Source organism: Misgurnus anguillicaudatus, chromosome 4 (assembly GCF_027580225.2).
Source record: "Misgurnus anguillicaudatus chromosome 4, ASM2758022v2, whole genome shotgun sequence".
Taxonomy (NCBI): domain Eukaryota; kingdom Metazoa; phylum Chordata; class Actinopteri; order Cypriniformes; family Cobitidae; genus Misgurnus; species Misgurnus anguillicaudatus.
In genome coordinates, this window is record NC_073340.2 from 34,660,659 (window position 1) to 34,672,701 (window position 12,043).

Genomic DNA, 12,043 nt, shown 5'->3' on the forward strand with positions numbered 1-12,043 from the left:
GCGATGCCCACTTCACTTCCTTTCTGTCGCTAGCACTTCCTCACTAACTCAAGAAATGAGGGCAAGGTACTTTGACAAAGGGTAAGATACACTTTCGGTCTTATTTGCTGATGAAAAGGCTATTACATGCACTGCAAAAAAAGTATTTGTATCTTAGTATTCAGAAAAATATCTAAAAATTCTTAAATTATGATGCTTTTTCTTGATGAGCAAAACGACCCAAGAAAATAAGTCTAGATTTTAGGCCAAAAAATTCAAGAAAAATTTGCTTACCCCATTGGCAGATTATTTTTGCTTGTTTTATGCACAAAATCCCTTAAATTTGATATTTTTGGTCTACACTCTCAGAAGTAAAAGTACAAAAGTTGTCACTGGGACAGTACCCTTCCAAAAAGGTACACCTTTGTACCCAAAGAGTGCATACTGTATTAGTACTTCAAAGGTACATATTGGTAGTTCAAAGATACATATTTGTACCTAAATGGTACATATTGGGACCCTTTTTAAAGGGTACTGCCCCAGTGACAGCGAAACTAGACTTATTTTCTTGGGTCATCTTGCTCATCAAGAAAATGCATCTTAATTTAAGATTTTTTTATATTATTACTGAAAAAAAGACAAAAATAATAAGAATTTTTTTCTTGAAAATCATTTTTTGCAGTGTAAAGATGATTTTGAGAGAAAAGAAACTATTTGTCAAGTACAGGCTGGACGTGGTATCAGCTTATTCATACTTATTTGGGTGGATGATTGTAATTTTGTTCACACTGAACACAACTATACATTTTGAAATCTGAGTTACTGTCTAAAGTAATAAGGTGACTAAACCCACTGCACCTGCTCATGTCTTTACAACATCTCTCCATGATGAACCCACGAGACGCAAGAGATATTATGAGCATCAGAGAAGACATTACAGTCATTTTTACAGTATCTTGTATATCTGGAAGCTGAATAAATAAGCTTTCCATTGATGTATGGTTTGTTAGGATGGGACAAGTTTTACAGAGATACAACTATTTGAAAATCTAGATTCTGAGGATGCAATAAAATACTGTCCATTGTCTATGACATCATGTCTTTGATGACCCCCATTCCAGATTGGCAGCTAAGACTCAAACACATTACCGTATCAAATTTGAATGAATTGAAATGTAATATTGTAATATTTTCTGTATTTTTTTGTTGACTAGAAAAGCAGTTTAAGGCAACAACAGCTTAAGTGAATAATGTTAATGTGAAAGAATGACATACTGGTTGAAGAGGACCCGAGATCTCACGATGAATTTGAAGATGTACTCCAAAGCCTTGAGAGCTTTCAGCAGCTGGTCTGTCAGCTTCTCGGCATTATCCACATAGTTCTTCAACACTTTCATCAGCTTGCTACAAAACACACATTCACATATTTACCTTTTAAGCATCACTCAAAATCAAGCAAATAAAAATGAGAAGACATGAAACTACAAACTCACGTGTAAGCAAGAGTGGCGCTGAAGTGCTTGCGGATGTACGTCTCCAAAACCGGATTGAAGTGATGGAACTTTCTATCCGAAATCAGTCCGATTATGAAGACCTTTCAGAACCAGAAGTGCAGATACGGTCATTCAAAAACCAACCCGACCAGACGAACCACAGTAAGAAAATATTCTTATTAAGGATATCCTTATTGGACTTTGTGTTTGCATAATGTGCATGTGTGTACTGTGTGTATATTATGTATATATAAATACACACATACTGTACATGTTATTTAGATTTTTATATTTATATCAATATATACACTGCAAAAAATTATTTTCAAGAAAAAAATATCTTAGTATTTTTCTCTTGTTTTCAGCAAAAAATATCCAAAACCTCCTAAATCAAGATGCTTTTTCTTGGTGGGCAAAACGACCCAAGAAAACAAGTCTAGTTTTTAGACAAATTTAAGTGATTTTGTGCATAAAACAAGCAAAAAAATCTGCCAATCGGGTAAGCAAATTCTTCTTGAATTTTTCTTCAATTTAGTGTTTAAGAAAAATTTTCAAGATTTTTTGCTTACCCCATTGGCAGATTTTTTGCTTGTTTTATGCACAAAATCACTTAAATTTGATATTTTTGGTCTTATTTTCTTGGTTTGTTTTGCTCAACAAGAAAAAGCATCTTAATCTAAGAATTTTTAGACATTTTTACTGAAAACAAGACAAAAATACTAAGACATTTTTTTCTTGTAAATCATTTTTTGCAGTGTATAAAAATACATGTAAATGTTTCTTAAATGCAAACATTAATGTGTGTGTATTTAAATATATAAAATAATTACACACAGTGCACACACATAAATTATGCAAAAAATCATCCTATTATTGCATAATATTTGGGCCAAAAATGTGTCCCTGCACCATAAAACCATTCATATTAAGGGTCATTTTTTAAATTGAGATTTTTATCTTGAATAAATATGCTTTCCATTGATGTGTGGTTTGTTAGGATAGGACAATTTTTATAACTATTTAAAAATCTAAAATCTGAGGGTGCAAAAAAATCAAAATATTAAAAAGAAATCGCCTTTAACGTTGTCCAAATGAAGTGCTTAGAAACAGATATTAGTCTACTAAAGCTAAAAACATTTTTAATATATTTATGGTAGGAACTGTACAAAATCTCTTCATTGAACATGATCTTTACTTAATATCGTAATGATTTTTGGCAATAAAAATGATAATTTTGACCCATACAACGTATTGTTGGCTATTGCTTCAAATATACCCGTAAGACTTATGACTGGTTTTGTGGTTTCTCCTGAGGAATAATTAATGTCTTAAATCCACAACAAATTAATCTCACCAGCGCATCAAACACGAGGGTGTCAAATGTTTCACTGTCTGAATTCTCCATCATAATGTTGAACAGGGCATCCAAGGTATCCTGTAAAAACTACACAGAGACAGAAAATTACTGAAGAAGATGCTCAGCAATGAAATAATGAGATCATGATGTAATGTATTAAAGCCGTGCTCTTTGGACTCGGACATTTACTCGAAGAGAAACTATAAAAAGGTGCCATCAGATTTATAGACTGTCCAACTAAAGCACATGCTCTCCACTTCAGACACTCAATGACATCTGAGCAAGGACATCATCACAGAAAGAGATTAAAAAGTATACGGATCTATACGTGTCCACAATTCATGCACTGAATATTATAAACACATTATATCAATAATACTTCAATAGTGTAATACATACTGGCTTCATTAAAAATGTTGCATGCGCACAAGCGCAGCATAAATAATTGCACCTCAAGGTTTATAAATGGCATTGTCTGCACAATTGCTTCATTTCGACCATTATAAATTCAGTGTGAAAAGCTATTTACATGTTGAAATTCTGCACCTGATGGTGAGTGAATGTTTATGTTATTGAGGATGTGTATTTTATTACAATGTTCGGCACATCTGCTGTATGGCCTCCGATTGCATTCACCGCATGGAACGAAAGAATGTGTGTCCTTGAGAAGAAAAACATGCACACAAACCCACTTCAGAGAATTACACTGAGGCTGCTGCATATTTTCAGCTAAAGAGCGAGTTGCAACAGATACAAGATGCTGACGGTCGATAACATTCATAAATCTGCCATTCCTGAGATGAGATTCAACGCGTTTAAGATCCCACTTTTTCAAATAAGCTGTACACACATAAGTCAAGCAAGCAATCATAAAGTACAGGACATGGACGAGACGGGAAATTATAGTAATGAAAGAGAGAGTGAGAGACTTTATCTCAAACCGAACAACGCCACAAAATAAAGAACACAGCATGCATTAACTTTCTTGAAGTGTGTAGGACATCATGCAGGCGAGTACATTTTTGTAAACTACACTCTTAAAAATAAATGTGCTACAAAAAGTTTTTTTAAAGTAATAACATACATTCCTAAAAATAAAGATGCTTCTCAATGACATAGAAGAACAAATTTTGGCTGTATGGTTCCATAAATAGGGTGACCACACGTGCCATTTTTCCAGGATGCGTCCTGGCCAGGATTCCGGGTGAAATCCACCCAATATCCTGACCAGGACTTGTCCCGGAAAAAAAATGGCACGTATGGTCACCCTATCCATAAAAAAATTGTTGTAGTGATTAAAAAAGGTTCTTCAGACAATAAAAAGTAAAAAAAAAATGTCTAAGAAACTTTATTTGGCATCTCTGTCAACCTTTTAAGCACCTTTAAAAGGCCAATTTTTGGTTCCTCAAAGGGGCTGTTCACACTTGGTATTAAGATGTGTTTGATCGCTTGGATCACAAGTGAATGAGAGAGACACATTACGTTTACACCTGGTATTTAAATCCGTCTCTTTTGTCCACTTTCGACCGCTTCTGTCCTGAATACTGTGAGGGGGTGGTCTGTGAGACGGTGGGCGAGTCTCTCTGCTGTCATTCAAACGTAAGCGGGAGTAATTATGAGTTTAAATGGACGCAAACTAATATTATGTCGGAGTCCACTGCTTGTTTAGCAAGTAAACATGCTTCACAGAGTTTTGTACGTGTGTGTGTAAGAGCTTTCTCTGAATTTTCAGCGCAACTGATGAATTAGGATCGCGCAACTTTCACACGCTTTCAAAACAAAACTATGGAGATCAGCCGCTTTAGTTTATCAATGAAAGGCTAAAAATAGCGCTGTTCCCCGAATGTTCACGCCAGAAGTCAGAAAAGACGTAAAACTTGTGTTTAATACCTCAGATTACACTCAAAAAAATTGTTTGTTCATTCAACATAATTGAATTAAGGAAAACTTTTCCACGAAATTAGTTTAGGCTTGTACAACAAGAATACAATAAGTTAATTTAAACAAATAATCTTTTGTTGCACCAACTTAATAAATATATTTTCATTGCTCATAAAAATATCTTGTTCAACAAACTTAATTCAATTAAGGAAAACTTTTCCACGCAATTAATTCTGGTCTGTTCAACAAAGACAAAATAAGTTCATTCAACCAAAAAAGTCTAGTTAAACTAATTGTCAGTTTCTATATAATACTAATTAGCATAAGCACATGTTAGCATGCTAATGACACATTGGTTGAACATGTGAGAAGAGACACATGTTAGTGCTCTTTAAAAGAACTACGTATGTCACATCTACAATTTAACCACAAGCGCCACTCTTCTGCAGGATGGTAACCAAACAATTCAAAAAATATAGCGTAAACTTTTCTAAATCAATAAGATAAACAAACATTAAACAGTATAAAGTCTTTCTCTTTACCTAAAAATGCATAAAATAACACTTAATTTAAAAGAATACTCTCCAAAGGCAGTTGCATGCAAAGCATGCTGGGAAATACAGATTCACGGCCCAGTAAGCAATAGCAACAAAAATCATTAATGTGGTCCCAATATAAAATTATTTAGTTCATGTAATTTTTTTAAATTTAAGCAGATTGACCATTATAAAAATAGGTTGAGACAAAAAAAATTAAAAATTGTGTTGTATTAACTTGTTTCATTTAAGTAAATTAGACAAGGTGCAAAAATATTTTTTTTGAGTGTAGATAAATGGGCGGGGAGAAGACGGTCGCGTGTGGCTGTTCGAACGCATTCAACCACATGTGCGTTCCGCAACTCCAAAGTGATCCGATCGAAAGTGGTTTCGACTACCTCTGGATGTGGTTGAAAGTGGTCGAAAGTGGACGAGCTCAAAACGTTTTGAACACCGTTTACACCTGGCATTAACGTCGTCCACTTGTGATCCGATCGACGAAAACGCATGTTATTGCCAAGTGTAAACAGCCTCAAAGAACCAATCAAAGGTCAAAACCATTTCTTTGTCGCTGTGTGTCGCCCATCTCTTCCAGTGAGTTCATTAGGAGGCGTTCTTAATTTCGGTTGTACTACACTGCAAAAAATTATTTTCAGGAAAAAAAATCTTAGTTTTGTCTTGTTTTCTGTAAAAATATCAAAAAATTCTTTAATTAAGATGTATTTTCTTGTTGAGCAAAATAAGTCTAGTTTTTAGACCAAAAATATAAATTTAAGTGATTTTGTGCATAAAACAAGCAACAAAAAAAAAACTGCCAATGGGGTAAGCAAAAAATCTTGAAAATATTTCTTAAACACTAAATAAATAAAACATTTCCAAGAAAAGTTGACTTACCCCATTGGCAGAATTTTTCATGTTTTTTTGCACAAAACCACTTAAATTTGATATTTTTGGTCTTATTTTCTTGGGTCGTTTTGCTCATCAAGAAAAAGCATCATAATTTAAGAATTTTTAGATATTTTTGCTGAAAACAAGAGAAAAATACTAAGACATTTTTTTCTTGAAAATCATTTTTTGCAATTTAGTAACAACAAGAGACATATGAGTAACCGTCCCTCAGCAAATGACAAAAGATGACAAACTCCACTGCTTCACTAATTTGGTAGTTGCTCCTGAAAGTTGTCCGTCATTCGCATTAAGTTGAACTGTTCTAAACTTTGTCACTGGACACGCCCACTTCCTGTCATGAACGTTCATTGTCCCTCGTGTTGCCGGAAGCCGCCAAGCTTTTATTGCTAGTCGCTTCCAGTGTACATGCAACTTTACCTTTTATTAGTCTAAAGCAGGTTTTTTTTACTTTGGGCTGTGACCCTCATGTGGGTTGCCAAGTGGGATAAGGTGGGTTGTGCAGTCACTTTGCTGTTGTAATGAATGACACAAATAAACAGTTTAGTCCAATTAACTCTTTCCCTGCCATTGACGAGTTATCTTGTCAATTAAGAGAAAACGCTTCCCTGCCAATGACGAGTTTTTATGGCAAACCATATTTCCACTAGATGGTGCTCTTACCCAACTCAAAAAACACTGAAGCATGCACTGATCCAAAAACAGTAAAAACTCTGTATGTTTTGATTAAAGGGATACTTCACCGATTTAGCATTCAGCTTTGTATCTGTAGAAACCCGGCAGTATTACTGAATGACCATGTTTCCCTCCCTCATTTCCCCCTGAGAGGAGAGATATCTGCATTTTGGTTCTGCAAAAAATTCCTCCGATGATGTAATATGACGATTTTTGCATCATCGGAGGACTTTTTTGCAGAACCAAAATGCAGATATCTCTCCTCTCAGGGGGAAATGAGGGAGGGAAACATGGTCATTCAGTAATACTGCCGGGTTTCTACAGATACAAAGCTGAATGCTAAATCGGTGAAGTATCCCTTTAACGTTCTGAATCTGATCTCTAACAAAAGTGCTTAAAAAAATGGATTTATCTTAGCTTTATGTTCAAAATTTGGTATTTTTTAAGAAACCTACCCATATTTGAGAGGTGATAAAAAGAGAACAAATGAAGATAGGATGATATTTTTAGTTTGAAAGCAGATGGTCTTTTCTTTTATTTGATATATTGTATGTTTATATATTTAAAGAAAAACATTTTATGGAAGTCAATTAGATTTTTGAGAAATCATGCTGGCGCTGGTTTTTATAAACACTGGCGGGGAAAGAGTTAATGACTAGAAATCACAATGATTTTGATATGATATACCATAAATTATTTTGATATTTAAATGAAACTTGCATTTCATTAATAAAACAAGGAAAATAAAAACAACTCTATTATACATCATATTTACATTACAACATCCAAGATGCCATATCAGTCAAACTTGCTCACCCTCACACAGTGTAAAACCAAACCTTTTCACCAATAAGACACTATCGTTTCTCTCCTCTCTCTTCCTCATTTGCGGCGTTACACTGTCACTCACATGAAGCGTAAGGTCGCATACCTAAACACAGTCGGTTTACTTGTGCAGGCTGCATACGTCATTATGCCTGGTTTATTTAAGTTAACTGAGCATTACGTTCTCAAGTCATAAGCATATTACATCAATTTACGATTAACTAAAAATAACAGTTAACTTTATAATTATTGTTAATATTGTGAAATAAGACATCTTGATAACATAGGCAACGTATGCAGGATTGAGAAACGGCCTCTGAATCAACGTTTAGTGTTTAAAGTTTTAAGGTTGGCCAGTTTATGTTTAACAGCTAACACATTTTAAGTTACTCATCTTAAGGGGTATAAAATAAGGAAAAGAGACTTTTAATACACTTTATTATAACTGAAAGTCCTGTGTAGCACAGTTTTTTATTTGAGTGTAATAAACGATTTTCATTTTGTTTTTAACTAAAACATTTGAGAGAATCGTGATCTCCTTTCCCATGGAGGAAAATCGTGATTCACATTTGAGCCAGAATCGTGCAGCCCTATTAGAGGCCCTTAAGGAAATGTTCATTTTACAAAGCACTCTAGGCGATTGGACTTTAATCTCCAGAACACAAACCTGCAGCAGAATCCAACAATTACCAAACTATAAGCTTCAATCACACACAAAGCATCACACTCCTGTCTGTTTGTTAGCAGGTGTTAGATCTACTAGAAGTGGATAATTTCTTACACAAACAGAGAAAAACAAACATTTTAGCAGGAATCACATTCAACATGATTGCTCACTCCTGATTGCTATGCAAAAAACACCTTTCATAACTTTTTTAGAAATTGAATTTCTGTGGTCAAGTCCTAAAAGCTGTGAGGACTTGATGTTCACTTGATGAACACTTAAAGGGATAGTTCACCCCAAAATAAAATAGTGTAATTAATGAGTCACCTCATGTCGTTCCAAACTTGTAAGGCTTCCGTTCATCTTCGAAACACACTTTGGGATGTTTTATATTTGGTCTGAGAGCTTGTTTGACCCTTCATTGGAAATCTACGTGCGGTGTGCTGTCCATGTCCAGAAGGGTAATAAAAACATCATCAAAGTAGTCCATGTGACATCAGTGGGTCAGTTAGAATGTGTTAAAGCATCGAAAATACATTGTGGTCCAAAACTAACAAAAATTACGACTTTATTCAGCATTGTCTTCTCTTATGACGCGACTGACGTGTTATCTGGTGCGCCCCTGCTGTTTGTTTTTTTTTTGTGCGCAAGGGCTTCGTTTACAGTCTGAGGGAGACGCACGCTGTAAATTTGGAAAAAAAACTTCGCAAACATGTCTGAGAATAACACGTCATCCGCATCACTGCAGTCACGTGACTTTAGTCTCGCGCATGCGCTTCACAACAGATGTGGAAGAGAAGACAATGCTGAATAAAGTCGTAATTTTTGGACCAAAATGTATTTTCGATGCTTCAACACATTCTAACTGACCCACTGATGTCACATGGACTACTTGGATGGTGTTTTTATTACCTTTCTGGACATGGACAGTATACTGTACTTAGATTTTCAATGAAGGGTCAACAAGCTCTCAGACTAAATATAAAACATCTTAAAGTGTGTTCCGAAGATGAACAAAGTCTTACAAGTGTGGAACGACCTGAGGGTGAGTCATTAATGACATTATTTTCATTTTTAGGTGAACAGTTCCTTTGTGTGCTCCGTTTTCCACATCAAACTTAATGTTAAACATAAAAGCTTGTGGTTTTCCATGTGCAGAAGAGACTTGATGTCTTGTTGACCTTAACAGTTTAGTATCTTTAGGTTGTAGTGTGATACACCTGCCATATTTATACTGGTGGCATGTTTTATATTTATGTCTCTTAGACGTTTTGAGAGGCTGCAAATATGTTAGAAGGACACTGAGGGGACATTTAAAGCACAAAACATCCCAGCCCTCATCTTTCTCTCTCAATCGCTGACAGCTCAGATGTGTTTGCCTTCTCAGAGAAATCTCTCCATGAGCTAAACTGTCTGAGAATGCAGAGAGCCATTCAAACACACTGTGTGAGGAAAATGTGAGTCAGTTATACATCAACACCGCTTGGCCTTATTTCACTGGCAGTGCTCGGATGTTTTCTATCATTATCTAAACCGTAACTAAAAAGTGAACGAAAACGTTCTTTCACATTTTACATGAAAATTTTTACCTGGAAATTGCTTTACAGTATTTTTTGTTTTAGTTATAAACAAACAATAAGTAATTGAGCATACTCTACTCAAAACGCTAACATAATATTTGTTACAATTTGAGCTGCTTAAAGGTACGTATAGTAACCAGCAATTTTATGTTTAATACAGAGATGGTGATGTAGAGTCAAAAGTTGCAGATTGCAACTACAATAGTTAACAGTCCCTCTTAAAGTGCACCTATTTCTTTGCTAAAAAACATGCTATAATACAATGTGTTACCGTGGTTTAGGGTTAAAACAACACATTATTTTTCCAGGGTTCCCACACCTTAGTTAATTTCAAGGACTTTCCAGGTCCAATACCCTCATATTCAAGGACTAAATGTGGGGACACATTTCGAGTGAGAGCAAGGTTACATTGTGTTACCTTTTAAGATACATTGTTACAGTTCCCTTTCGAGGGAACTTGCGCTGCTTCACTGCGGTGACACTTTAGGGGCCTCCAGGGGTAAGTGCGTCTGAATGTGTATATCAAATTCAACCAATGCTGAAAGACTGGGTGACGAGGGAGCCAGAAAGTATATCACTATCTGAAATATTGCCAAAAACGGCGTTACAGGGACGCAGGAAGTATGGCAAGGGAGATGCAGCGTCTCGTTCCCTTCTCAGGGAACAACAGTTACATTAAAGCTAACAGCTTAGCAAGTGTCCACAGGAAATGTAACGCTCCTTACCATGTTGGAATGATTCACTCACAATGCCATGCTAACAGGAGTTAACTTACAGCCTGTGAGTCTAAGCGGGAGGAATTATGATAATGATAATTATCATAATGATAATCCCAGGAAGTAAACTGTTGCCTACAATCCGTGTGTTTGTTGAAGTCCAAGAAAGGAGATTTTAATTGGAGTTTACTTTGGGATTTGTACCTTTTGCATATCATTACATGTACAAACATACACTTACACACCAAAGGAAATGCAAAAACGTGAATCAGATAATTGGTGCAAAGAAGCAAGATGTGGGTGGACCTAAGGTGACTTGTTGCTGAAACCACGCCCACCTAGCTCAATCATTGGGTTTCTGTATTGTTTAAAAATTGAACAATCCTGATTACTAATCCTTCAATCTACTGAAAACTTGAAATGCATTTCTATAAATATATCAGCATGTTTTCTGGCAGCCTTACAAATAAAATAATACGCAAAGAGCTTGTGAAGTATGGCATGGCATTCATCTATAATTTTCTATATTTCTATCATCTATAAAGTGCAAGACTTTATTCACACTTCAAACAGCACATATTTCTGAACGCTAATAAAACTGACGGCCTGAACATATCCAGAGCTTTCTCAGATCTATCAAGTCAAACATACCTTGACCACTTCACCTCCATCCACCTTCATCAGATGACGGAGATTCTGCTGTAGTAAACTGGTATTGGACCTCCACTTCAGAAGCCCCAGGAGATCGACTACAGGAGAAAGACGACATGAGACACAAGATCAGCTTGTGTAACAGCACATTAAACATTCATTAATACATGGAGCCAAAACGGAGATAGAAATATGTGTGGAAAATCGGCAAGGATTGTGATTTTACAGCGGTGTAGGGGTAGCTATGACTTCTTGTTCAAGGATTTCATAAAAAAATATTTGCCATCCAAAACAACGTCCAGTGCCTTACAAGGTAGGCTATACATTTAATCAGTAAGTTTGATCCCTGGGATTGAACCTCGACTGTAAAAAAAATGGACGACAAACTGAACGTAAAATGTACGATTGATATGTTATGCAAAAACGTTAGTTTGGAGCCAGGGCATGCGCAGAAGGAATGGTCCGTGGGCCACGGAGTCGCGGTATCAATCTTCCGGCCAAGCGCTCGCATGCCCAATTCAACCACGCGCCTTGAACGTCTCATTTGACTGGCTTGCTAAAATAAATTAAGTTAAATACTGTACAACTCATTTTGTCGGTGGGAAAATGAATAGTTAGTTATATCTTCAATCTTCCCCAAAGCTCAGAGTCCGCTCAGAGAAGCTGTCAATCACAAATGTCAATCATAACGACACGCCCCGTTTCTATCGCATCAAAATGAAACGTATCACAAAAAACAACAATTGAAAATAAATCATCATGATAACAACTACATTAACA

General features: G+C 35.8%; 1 protein-coding gene across 2 annotated transcripts in view; it reads right to left on the minus strand.

The window, feature by feature from the left end:
* dock1 (dedicator of cytokinesis 1) overlaps positions 1-12,043 on the minus strand; it is a 333,542-nt gene that overhangs the window by 226,749 nt on the left and 94,750 nt on the right. For both annotated transcript variants that reach the window (XM_073867188.1, XM_073867187.1), the window contains exons 19-22: positions 11,264-11,361; positions 2,827-2,916; positions 1,473-1,573; positions 1,255-1,383 (exon numbers count right to left, since the gene is read on the minus strand). In XM_073867188.1, coding sequence (XP_073723289.1) covers positions 1,255-1,383; positions 1,473-1,573; positions 2,827-2,916; positions 11,264-11,361 — 418 coding nt within the window. The remainder of the gene's footprint in view (positions 1-1,254; positions 1,384-1,472; positions 1,574-2,826; positions 2,917-11,263; positions 11,362-12,043) is intronic.